Raw genomic sequence first — 12216 nt, forward strand, 5'->3', positions numbered from 1 at the left:
ATGTCAGTGGGCACAAGACACGGCTGGACAGCCTGGGCTGCAAGGCAGCTGACACACCCTGGGGGCATCTTCTGGAGTGACAGTCCTCAAAGGGTCCTTGTAGGGGCGCAGCTTTCCGTCTCCCTTAAGGGGTCGTGTCATTCTGAGCTGCACCATGTGCTGCTGCTTGCTTCAGTTTCCCTCGTGGTGGGTGGTGGGAGGAAGGGGCAGAGCCCATGGCTACCCGAGAGACTTCTGCCGTGTCCTTGCCCTTCTCAGAATTGCCCTCCTGGGTCACTGAGGTTTCAGATGGTTTGGGGCCAAGCGGGTAAAACCACCCGAGCTTTGTGGTGCCTGATGGGCAGATGGTTAGACAGATGGGGCAGGGCAGGCACCCGTTGCTTGTGGCATCGGTTGGCGATGTTTCCAGACCCTCCTCAGCACTAATCTCAGCACTTGCTACCCTTTTAACTCTGGTTTCCTGGAGTGCACAGTCGCTATGCTAGTCTGCTTGTCTGACCTCGAAAAGTGGCTTTGGTCCTACTAGAAAACGTAAGCCAAGGGGTTTGGGGAGCTTTGGGAGTGGCTGACCACAGGGGCCTTTCTAAAAGGCCCTTCCCTCAGTGAGGGCAGAACTTGCTGCTGCTGTGTGGACAGACGTGTCCTGGCTGTGGCTGCACGTGGCGTCTCTGTTAAGAGGTAACAGAGGACACCCACCGGACCCCCAAGTGTTGATGACATCATTTATTTCCTCTTATTCTTTCTCTTTTCCCTCCGTCCTGCTTTCTCCCTCAGATGCAGTTGGGGTGAACAGGAGGGCGGGCTGCAACAGTCTCCATTCCTTTAGGGCTCTGCGCCTCCGCGTCGGCACAGCACCACTGCCGCTGGCGGGGCACTGAGGAAGGGTCCTGCTGCTGGGACGTGGGAGTGGGCGGAACACCTTGACCAAAGGGGACATTTGTCCCATGTGTTTTGAAAAAGGCTTTATTGAAGAGAATGTTGTTCATTCCTAGTAGAATAGTTTGCAATTCTTAATGGCAAATAATAACAGTTTCAGTAGAAAGTTTTGTCTATTGATTTTTTTTCCTCAAGCTATGGTTGGATGTGATTTTCAGAAAAAAATGAGAGTGAATGTTTAAGCTCATAATGTCTCAGGAAGAGGATCTGGCTGGTCCGTGGCAGGCTACGAAAGTGCTTGCTCCTCAGACGTGGGCGAGCGGAGCCCGTCCTGCTGCCAGCTGGGCTCGCTGTGAGCTGCAGCGTCTGCCCTCTCTCTCGTGCTGGGTGAACTGAAGAGTGCAAGATGTGATTTTAGGGAAATGAAGTGGCAGCCCTCTTCAACAGGGAGAAGTTGAAGAAAGTGCCTCGGTTTGATTTATGATGACAAAGGGCCCTTCCGACAGCCCAGGGAAAGGAGGCATGTGTCCAGGGTATAGCAGGGTACTGGGTGGGCCCCTCACCCTGCCCCATGAGATCCCTGTGGGACAACCTGGATGCCCTTGATTATCCACCTGCCCTCTGGTGTAGGCACAAAGGGCCTAGAGCCAGACAGGAAAGGGAGACACTGCTGGGCCCCGGGAGAGTTGGCCTGAGAGCTTGCCATGGCCTCTCAAGTGCCGTGTTAGTCCTTGTGGCTGCTGTGGCCAGTCCCCACACACTCAGAGGTCCTGGAGAGTAGAAGTCCAAAAGTGCTGTCAACATGGCTGGTTCCTGCTGGAGGCTCCAGGGGAAGATCTGTTTCCTTGCTTTTCCAGTTCTAGAGCTGCCTGCACCCTCACAGCTGCAATGGAGCATCTCTCTGACCTCTCCTTCCGCTGTTGTAGCTCTTGACCATGACCCTCCTACCTCCCTGTAAGAAGCACCCCTCTGGTAACTTTGGGCCCATGTGGGTAATCCAGGACAATCTCCCATCTCAAGATCCTTCACCTAATCCCATCCACAAAGCCCCTTTCAGTGTTTACTCAAATGTCACATTCTTTTGTCTTGACTGGATTCCAGTCTCCTGGCTGAAAAAGGAAGGGTGTTGAGACCCACAGCTGCTGTCCCCAGACAGGGAGCCCTACCTGCCTTCCATTCCAGCACTCCATACTGCTCTCGACCCAGAACGTGCTCTGTGTAGGGCAGACTGTTCCAGCAAGGGTCAACAAATCATTCTGAGAATCATTTAAAAGGATGCAGTGAAAAGCTAAAGCTCTAGGTAGTAGCAAAAATAACAGCAAAATTAACATCCATGTATTCAGAATGTAGGACATAATGCCACTCAGATAGAACCTGGCCAGGCCACTAGCGGCCAGGACACGCCTGAGATGTCAAAGCCTCGGCGGGAATCCCTCCACTAGGCCAGGACTAAGGTCGGGAAAGGCCCTCCTGGTCCCAACGCAGGGCCCTTCTCCAGCCGGCATGAAGATTCCCACTCAAAGCCAGCCCAGTCCAGGGCTGGTGTCTTAAGAGAAGTCAAGCCTTTCACAACACATTTTTCAGGTCAATTTTTATTAATGCTTGTAAGAAATTCAGAATTCCAACTGATTGCCATTTCCATGGTCTCAATGAAACTGCTCAGATAGAGTAATCATTAAACTTTAGTAAGAAAATACACTAATAAAGTAATATCTACAGGTTAAAGGAGAGAGCAGAGGAAGACTGGTCCATCGTATTTCTTGGCGTCTGCACTGCCAGGGTCCTTACCTGCAGGGGTCCTGGGTGCACCCCAGCCCCAGATCACAAAAGGCAACATGTGGGTCTCTGCTGCTGTGAAACAGCTCCTGAAATGTGGAATACGAATACGGCTGTGTCCACGAGCCTTTGACAAGTGTCTCCGCCTCTTGAGGGGCTGCAGGAAGCAGGCGTCTCCATGGAGTGGCAGCCTTGGGTTTACTTCCACAGCTCCCCCAGCGGCCTCTGTACTGCGGTGCGGATGGTGTCCTCGGAGAGTGTGCGGATTTCCTCATGGACCTCTTCAATGCTTTTGGAAGCGTCGACCATCTGTTCCCACAGAGGATTCAGGAGAAAAAGAGGGCTGTTAACACTTTTCACTTTGTTCCCAGTGCAAGTGGGAAATTCAGACAGGCTGGCCTGAATCTCCCTGGCACGGTGTGGGGACCTCCAGGACCCTACATGCCACACTTTTCTCTGAATCTTGACTGTGTCCTTGGTACAAAGCTGCCGCCACTCCTGCCACAGCCCAGATGCAAGAGAAACACCATGCACCAAAGGTCCCCTCTTGCTCTGAACCTCTCCTCACGATCCCAAACCCAAGGAGTGCCCACCTGCTGGAGAGTGAGGTGTGGTATGGTCGCCACAGTGCCTGGGGTCTGCACCGGCTTGTTTCCCATGAAGAACGCTAGAGCTCAGAGTGACTCCTTCCAGGTCACAAGTGAGAAGACAGGCACAGAGGGCAGCCTCTGCCCCTGTCCACACTTTGGCAACACTCCCCCTGCACGCTCAGGGCAGCTACTCTGAATTTGAGGAAGTTCTGCAGAAGTTGTGTGGCAGGACCAAGCTGGCCTTGGGTCTGCATCCTGTCCTTTTGGGGAAGGTGAATTTTGCGGTAACACAGCTGTGCTGCATCCTCACACAAACAGAGTGAAGAAAGTCACTAACGGAGTCAGCCCACAAGAGCAACTTCTCTCCACCAGAAGGAAGAGAGGCGAGAGAGGGAATCCTTTCCTCTGCTGTCAGTCTGGGCCGGAGGGCTGGCTGGTTAGCTCCCGGGGTTAGAGTGCCATACCGAGAACACCAAGGTCAAGGGTTGGATCCCCTGCTGTGTGGAAAGAGGCTGCATTGGGCAAAGGTGGGCACGGACGACTAGTGTGCAGGAGTGAAGGTGGAGCTGGGGACCAGGGTGAGAGCAGGGGGAGCAAGAAGGGGCCAGACGTGGCACCCACTGGGAGAGCAGAGTCAAGCATCCTGGGAGAAGGGAGGAGCTGACATTGGCTCCTGGGACTGGGGCTGAAGCACATTTATAGACATGGGAGGGAGCCAGATACAGGGAGACAGGCCAAGTGCCCTGTGGGGCCTGGGTCAGGCCTGCAGAAGCGGGGCAGGGAACAGCCTCAGAGCTGGAGACTGTGCACGGTAGGAGACGCCTGAGGCGTGACCACGGTTGGGAGGGAGGCAGGAGGAGAACCAGGTGTCCAGCAAATGTGTCCAGTGGGCTGAGGGGACAGTAAATGAGGTCTGAGCACTGACCCCTGGAACTGGCAAGCTCCAGCTTCTGACACCACTACCTAAGCATGGACACCATAAGCTGAAATACTACTCTCATGACAATGATAGAAGGTGAAGGGTGAAGTATGAAGTAGCCTGTAGGATGTCACCTTCTGAATGACAGCGTCACATGGCTAAGGCCTTGCAGAGGACAGGAAATGCAGAACATGCATGTCTCATGCCTGAAGGAGTTGCAAATATGTAACATTGCTCACACTCCCACCTGACCCACCAGAAAGACACCAGTCTCAGCGTTTTGCCAACCTCTCTGGAGGATTAGAATTTGCTCGCACTAAGAACCCCTGAATGGCTGCCCCCAAGGATGCACAGGCGGGAAACCAGACAGAAACTGCAGCAGCCCTGCTGGTGTTGCCATGCCAGTCAGCACAGGGTGTGAGTCCCCGCCACTTTTTCATGGTTCCCAGTTTGCAATTCTGTCTCCCACCTTCCAGTTCAAAGTTGTGTCCTTCATGAGCTGGTGGAAACGCTGCAGCACCCGCTCCTGGAAAGCCCCATTCTCATAGCGCTCAAGGCCAAACTCTCCCCGCATGGCAGCATCTGCCAATTTTAAGTGAAGGAACAGGACCAGGTCTGGTTTGGGAAGGCCCACGTCCGGCTGTTTACACCACTCCAGGGAAAAATTCTGCCAACACAGAACCCAATGGATAGGGAAAGAAAGCTTAGTGGGGTGTAGTTTTTTGTTTCAAAAGTCATAAAAAGGGAAAAAATGAGGGGACACTTGGTGAGGTACCAATAAGTGAGAATTCTTACACAACAGTGGCTCTTTTAAAAATTTTAAAATTGCAAATGTGTTAGTTACCCCCTCGCCACCTTCCTCTCATTTTCTTTTGCAAATGCATTTACAAGTGGACAGCAAAGTAGATGGAATGGCCCAGGGCCCTGTGTGCTCGTCACCCACACCTGGGTCCTACAGTGCATCTGCTGATGCAGCTCCAGATGTGCGGGCCTGGAAGAAAGCACAACCATGCAGAGACCCTCGGGGCCCACCCGCCTGGGAAGTGGGGTCTGGAGAGCAGATGGGTCCAGAGATGGGCACAGGACCTCGGCCACATCCTTCCACCCACACCTGCCAGGGGGTCATCCCGCTTTGGAAGAGAGGAGACTGGCAATCCTGGAAACCTGCTGCATACCAGGGCTGTGCTAGATCTCACACGCACATTCCCTCTCTCATCACTCTAAAATTGGTGTCTCCATTTCTGGAGGACAGGTAGGGCCAAAAAGGCCGTGACTCAGGGCCACACACCCCAGGAAGACACCGTGAGCTTAGGAAGTGAGTCCACCGGCCCTTCCCACAGAGCCTGCATGTCTGCTGGTCACAGCACACTAGGAGGGTGTAGGGATCAAGTCCATGCTTCGTCAACCATTTGTCTATTATACAACCTGAATACTTCATAGGGGAAGGACTCCAGCCAGCACATGAAGAAGAAATGGCTGAATTAAAAGGTCACCATCTTGCAATTAACCATCATCAAGGGCTTTTATAACAAAAAGGAGACAACCACACACCATGTGCCTCTTGAAAGTAGCCTTCTAGGGCTGGCTTGTTCATAGCTCTCACTTGGTTAGAGTGCGGTGCTAATAACACAAGGTCAAGGGTTCAGATCCCCATACTGGCCAGCCGTCAAAAAACAAAAAGAAGTAGCCTTACAAAAATAACATATTTATAAATGTTAATGGAAGAAGAGATGTGGAAACCTATATATCCAAAGAGATTTAAGAGATGTTTTGATGTAAGGTCTTTAATTGGATTCTGATTCAATATAACTGTAAAAATACAAACAAGACAATCAAGCAGCTCTTGAGGAAGAGCCGTGAAGGAAACTTGGACACTGAATGTCTGACAACACTGTGGAACGGCTGCTGACTTTTTCTGGGTGAGATTACGTTTTTTAAAAAGTTATTTTCAGATATGTGCTGAAACGTTTGTGAAGGAACCGATGACGCTGTCTGCTGTGGCAGAGACCAGATGCCCTGAGGCTCGTGATCGTGCTTGTGAAAGCAGGACACTGGGTGAAAAGTCCTGCTAATGAACCATCTTTGGAAATGCATGTGAAATATATCATCCAAATAAAAAATACAGTTATGTCTGTGAAAACAGTCCACAGCTACATAAATGTTTGCTCTTCCTATTGACAATAACCAAATTAATCTAATAAAGAGGTAAACGGAACATAAGAGGAATCATAAACTCCAAAAAGTATCTGGAAAGTGTGTTACTCATGCAGTAACTGATGCTCTGTGCAAATGCGGGCAGCACTGGGTCCACGTACCTGGAATCGCCCTGATGAGGGCCAACCTGCACTCACCTCCTTGGCACTTGTGAAGGCAACACCAGAAAATGCGTATCTGTCCACAACAAGGGTCACGCCCTGGCTCAGCTTCTCCTTCATTAAAGGCCTGGAAAAGAGAGGATGCTTCTTAGCCCTGGTCCTGCTTTCATAGGTCCTGACCTATTATGCTTAAGTTATCCTGACAACTCAGAAATCCCACACAACAACAACTATGGCACAGTGATTTATAACATTATTTTACTTTATTTTTTTCAAGAAAGCTGTGGCTTTTCTTTAGAAAATGCCATATGGGTACTCCCAGCAAAGCCCAACATGAAAAGAATAACCGCATTTAACAGCAGCACACGCAACTGATAAAGCTGTATGTTCCAGAGACACGGGGAAGAGAAATGGAAAGGCAAATGCAAGCAGAAAAGAGAGTGAAGGATGGTGCTGGAGAGGGCGGCAGGTGCAGCCAGCAGGTGATGCATCTATACCCACATCCCCAAGACTGGGCTGCAAGGACAAGAACAGACAGGATGTCACAGATGTTCTCAACCAAACCACACCAGGCCCACCATCATCCCCACAGCTGCAAAGCTCTTAGATGTGCAAAGACAAGGGGCCTGATGTTAGCAAGAGTCACCCCTTAAGCCAAGAAGGCCCAACAGCCGACCTCACCGGTGCCTTCAAATTCCAGGGACACTTGTGTGAATGTAGTCAACTGCTCCTTGACAAAGGAGCAAAGGCAATACAATGGATCAGAGACCGTCTTCAACAAATGGTGCTGGAACAACTGGACATCCACATGCACAAAAGGGAATCTAGAGCCAGATCTTACAAACTTCACAAGAATTAAAATACATCACAGACATAAATGTAAAATGCAAAACCATAAAACTCCTAGACATACATACCCCTAGGTTGCACAGGAGAAACCTAGGTGACCTTGGGTTTGGCAATGACTGTAGATAGAATACTGAGGCATGACCCATAAAAGAAAGAATTGATAAGCTGGTCTGTGAGAGACACTGTCAGGAGAAAGAAGAGACAAGCCTCAGACTGGGAGAAAATATGCACAAAAGACACACCTGAAAAAGGACAGGTGTCCAAAGTAAACAACTCTGAAAATACAACAGTAAGAAAAGAGAGAACCCCATGAAACACTGGGCCATAGTGGGAGAGAAATGGGCCAAGGACCTTAAGTGACACCTCACCAAAGGTAGATGGCAAGTAAGTACGTGAAAAGATGCTCCACATCATACATCACCTATGAGAATGGCTAAAATCCAGAACACTGACGACACCCGATGCTGGAGAGGATGTGGAGCAATAGCCACCCTCATGTGTCGCTGGTGGGATGCAGAATGGTGCAGCCACCCTGAAGACGGCTTGGTGCTTCCTCGCAAGACGAAGCATATCATTACCACACAACCCAGGAACGGTGCCTTGGTATCTACCCAAAGGAGGTGAAAGCTTATGTCCACAAAAAACCTACACGTAGATGTTTATAACAGCTCTATTCGTAATTGCCCAAACCTGGACAACCAAAATGTCCTTTAGTAGGCGAGTGGATAAAATGTGGTACATCCAGACAATAGAATATTGATTAACGCCAAAAAGAAGTGAACTACTGTACCAAGCCATGAAAAGACAGGAAAGAAACTTAAATGCACATTACTTAGTGAAACAAGCAACCTCTGGCAGAACAGCTGGATGACAGAGGCGCAGGCCTGGGCACCTGGGGTAAGATTACTATTTAGAAAGTAAAACCAGCGTTCTTCTTCATTTTGAATTGGACATATACGTACTACATTACTTTTCCACAAAGCCACAAAAAGCAAAATGGGAACAATTACCTCCATAAATTCCAGATGTGCTAAAAGATGACAAAAGTGTTCTCATTTTCATCAAAAACTTGGAGTGGGGAAAGCCTCTCTAGGCGACACAAAGCTAAGCCTGAGGAGAGTAACAGGGGGTTTTGGGCAACAGAACACTGAGAAACCACTGCAAGTCCATCAGCCTGGAACCGGCTTGATGCGCTGCGGGACAATCTTTCTAGAAAGCACTCTACAGCACCAAAACAGAACGAGGAAGAGCTACTTCCCTCTCTGCTGCACAGAGCTGCAAGGCAGAGTTAGAAAGTGAGCTGCCAAGTAATTTGTATGGTGTGACCCCACTTGTGCTGAAAAGCAAAGCAACGTGCGTGTCAGTGGAAAGGGCATGCTACAGGAATCTTACTAGGATGATACAATGTGAACGGTGTGGGGGAGAGTGCACCCTAATAGAAACTTTAAACTCAGTTAAAAATGTATCCATACTGGTTATCAATGGTGACAAACAGGACACACTGACAACATGTAAGCAACAGGGAAAGCGGGCTTGGGAGGGGGGGGTGGTATGTAGGAACTCTACTGTTTGATCGGTTTTCTGTACACCTCGAACTATCTAAAAGAAAATGTTAAGTCTATTAGTTGCAAAAAGGGAGGGCAGGAGAAGCAGCAGCCTCAGAGCGTTCTGCGGGAGCTACGGCGCTCGGCCGCCTCTGCTCCCGGGACTGCTGAGGACAGAAGCCGGCGGACACTAAAGCACAGCCTCGGCCCCCAGCGCTCCCCGGCGTCACCGGGAAGCCCGAGCCGAGCCGGCCGCGCTCACACTTGCTCCCAGCGGTTCGCAGAGAACAGCAGGTGCACCGAGTGGTCCTCCATGTCGCTCTCCTTTTCCAGGTAGGAGCTCAGGAGTCTGCCGATGTCCGTCGACCTTTCTGGAAACAAGTACAAACGAGGTCAGGCTTCGGCTCCTCACCGGTGACCCCTCACTGTCTCTCCGCGGAGTCTCCCGGAGAAGGGGACCTCGAGGGCGCGCTGGGGATCGGGGCCTCCCCTGCCCGCCGCCTTCTCTGACGCCTGGAGCGGCCTCGGCCGGCGAGCACCACACGGCGGGGACGCCCCGCACACGCACCCGGGAAGCGGAGCAGCTCGGCGCGGTGGCCGGCGGCGCTCAGCGCGGTCACCAGCCTGCGGCCCTGCGTGCTCTTCCCGGCGCGGTCCACGCCCTCCAGCACGATGAGTGCCCCGCGCCGGCCCGCCATCGCCGCCCGCTCCCGCTCCTGCTCCCGCCGCTCCTTCCTTCCGCAGCGCCCATTGGCCGGCGTCCGCGGCGCGCGCGGGGACTGGCTGGGGCTGGCCGAGGCGGGGCACCTTCCGCAGCGCCCATTGGCTAGCGTCCGCGGCGCGCGCGGGGACTGGCTGGGGCTGGCCGAGGCGGGGCGCCTTCCGCAGCGCCCATTGGCTGGCGTCCGCGGCGCGCGCGGGGACTGGCTGGGGCTGGCCGAGGCGGGGCGCCTTCCGCAGCGCCCATTGGCTAGCGTCCGCGGCGCGCGCGGGGATTGGCCTCAGAGAGGCGGGGTGCCGCCCGCGCCTGCGTGCTGGGCCGCACCGCCTCTCCGGTGGCGTCCCGGGTTTCCCGGAGGAAGTCGGCGCGCCGAGTCCCGTGCGGGCCCCCGGCCTCGGGTCTGAGCGGCCGGGGGCGCGGGCTGGGCGCAGGGGCTTGGCCGGGGCGTGCACGGAGTCAGCGGGCTGCGAAGCGGGCGGGGGCGGGGGACGCCGGTGCTCGGCGACCCCGCACAGACGGGGAGGGGACGGCTTCCCTGCTGCTCCTAGAGCCCGGAGCAGCGCGGCGCCCGCCCGTCTGGCAGGCCGTGGATGCGGGGGTGCGGTTGTCCGGGTGTCCGGGGGTGCGTGTGTGCGGTTGTCCGGGTGTCCGGGGGTGCGTGTGTGCGGTTGTCCGGGTGTCCGGGGGTGGGTGTGTGCGGTTGTCCGGGTGTCCGGGGGTGCGTGTGTGCGGTTGTCCGGGGGTGCGTGTGTGCGGTTGTCCGGGTGTCCAGGGGTGCGTGTGTGCGGTTGTCCGGGGGTGCGGGTGTCCGGGTGTCCAGGCACGGCGGGGGAGGGGAGCGGTGGGTGACGACGCCCCCGAGGGTGGGTGACGGCGGCGCGAGCGCCCGGGGAAGAGCCCTGGAGCCTGAACGGCGCTGCGTCGCGTTTGCTGTTTCCATCTTAGGGACGGACACGCGGGCCGCTCGGTGTTTCTCAGAAGGCTTTTGCGGCTCTAGATGTCTGAAGCTCTAACGTCTAGTGCACCAGGTAGCGGCCACCCGGACGTCCCTTTCTGCACCGGCAGAAGAAAGCCGGAGCCGCGTCTCTGGAGTGAGGCTGTGCACAAAGTCCAGGGTGGCGCCTGTGGGTGACGCGACCTTCAAGGCTCTTTCCTCTTGCGATTTTGAGAACCTGCTTCACTGCTGCGGACCAAGGACCGCTGGGAGCTCTGCACCGTTGAGAACGGCGGTGGCTTTCCCGCCACGAATGATGGGATGCTGGGATCTGCTTCCCAATTAGCTGGGTCTGAGTGTGGGTGGAAACAGGTAAAATGAGATTGGCCTTAAGTTGGTAAATCCTGAAACTGGTGGGTGGGCACATGGCCTTCATTAGGTTCTCTGCTTTGTGCCTGAGATTTGTCGTTAAAAAAAAGTAAAGGGACAGTGAAACCCTATACCCCATTTCTCAGTGAGCCACAGCTTCCATCCCATGGGAATTATGTCAAACGTTGCTAACTATTCATCAAAGTCTTCCTCACTGTTAGTCTGCTCCAGCTGCCATAACAAAGCACCATAGCTCGGGTGGCTGAAATAACGATTTATTTTCTCATCGTTCGAAGTCCAAGATCCAGGGGCCAGTGGGGTCGATGCTTGGGGAGGGCTCTCCCGTTGAGTTGCAGACAGCTGCACTCGCACTGCCTCTGCATGGTGGAGAGTGCTCTGGTATCTCTTCCTCTTCTTGTAAGTCCAATTACAATCAACTTGGGGGTCATGGCTTCAACATATGAATTTTGGAGGGACACAATTCAGTCCATAGCACTCAACTACTTCCGGAAGAATAGGACTGTACTGGGCACATCGCTGCCCTGTGAGTCTCACTTTCCCAGCCCTCCTTGCAGTCAGATGTGACCAGGTATCAAAGTTACCTACCGTTAATGAAATGTGAGCAAACCTGGCAGGTGCACCTTCAGGCATCAGGTTCCCACCCTGCACTTTCTGTCCCTGACACACCCCTTGTTGCAACCCAGCCTTGACCACATAGACAATGGTGAGGTCCTTTGGGGGCAGACACCACACTAGAAGGAACCTGAGTGACCCCATGGAGCATGACTGCCCACATCCTGTACTCTTCACACTGGGGCTGTTACACAGAGAAATACAATCCTGTCTTTTCTAAGCCGCTGAATTTTGTTGGGGTTTCTTTGTTACAGTGTCTTAGCCTTCCCCTAAAGCACTGGTACTTAACTGGGGGTGATTTTGCCCCCAAAGGGACATTGTGATTGTTATGACTTGGGATGAAGGTGTTAATGGCAAACAGTGGGTAGGAGGCCAGGGGTGGTGCTAAGCATCCTACAAAGCACAAGACAGCCCCCCATAACAGAGTGACCGGGCCCCAAATGTCAATTGTGTTAAAGTTGAGAAAACTGCTCGAAGTACAAGCATGCATATAGCAGAAAAAAGGAACAGCAAGAGGGAGTCATTGCTCTTGCAATTTCTTTTTTTTTTTGTCTTTTTCGTGACCGGCACTCAGCCAGTGAGTGCACCGGCCATTCCTATATAGGATCCGAACCCGCGGCGGGAGCGTCGCAGCGCTCCTAGCGCCGCACTCTACCAAGTGCGCCACGGGCTCGGCCCTCTTGCAATTTC

At 53.3% G+C, this 12216-nt stretch overlaps 1 protein-coding gene and 1 long non-coding RNA gene across 3 annotated transcripts; one reads left to right on the forward strand and one right to left on the reverse strand.

Moving 5' to 3' along the window:
* Window positions 1-2464: 2464 nt before the first annotated feature.
* On the reverse strand, window positions 2465-9602 carry DTYMK (deoxythymidylate kinase). Its single transcript, XM_063095799.1, has 5 exons — window positions 9438-9602; window positions 9132-9240; window positions 6513-6603; window positions 4631-4828; window positions 2465-2961 (listed from the first exon to the last, which is right to left on the reverse strand). The coding sequence occupies exons 1-5, from the start codon at window positions 9565-9567 to the stop codon at window positions 2851-2853; spliced, it is 639 nt and encodes a 212-aa protein (XP_062951869.1). The 5' UTR covers window positions 9568-9602; the 3' UTR covers window positions 2465-2850.
* Window positions 9603-9929: 327 nt separating this feature from the next.
* LOC134377198 (uncharacterized) lies at window positions 9930-11746 on the forward strand. Of its 2 annotated transcripts, none has more exons than XR_010023433.1 (2): window positions 9930-10212; window positions 10536-11746. It is a non-coding gene; the product is annotated as an uncharacterized LOC134377198 (long non-coding RNA). The 2 variants fall into 2 exon arrangements; XR_010023432.1 differs by having other exon boundaries at window positions 9930-10188.
* The last annotated feature ends 470 nt before the right edge of the window (window positions 11747-12216 follow it).

The sequence above is a fragment of the Cynocephalus volans genome, chromosome 1, assembly GCF_027409185.1.
Source record: "Cynocephalus volans isolate mCynVol1 chromosome 1, mCynVol1.pri, whole genome shotgun sequence".
Classification (NCBI taxonomy): domain Eukaryota; kingdom Metazoa; phylum Chordata; class Mammalia; order Dermoptera; family Cynocephalidae; genus Cynocephalus; species Cynocephalus volans.

Bases quoted from the DNA above. Each gene is read 5' to 3' on its own strand.
- DTYMK (XM_063095799.1), bottom strand. From the start codon at position 9,567: ATGGCGGGCCGGCGCGGGGCACTCATCGTGCTGGAGGGCGTGGACCGC. The intron at 9,241-9,437 runs GTGCGTGTGCGG...ACTTGTTTCCAG, and splicing joins CGAGCTGCTCCGCTTCCCGG to AAAGGTCGACGGACATCGGC. The intron at 2,962-4,630 runs GTGGGAGACAGA...CTGTGGGAACAG, and splicing joins ACACAACTTTGAACTGGAAG to ATGGTCGACGCTTCCAAAAG.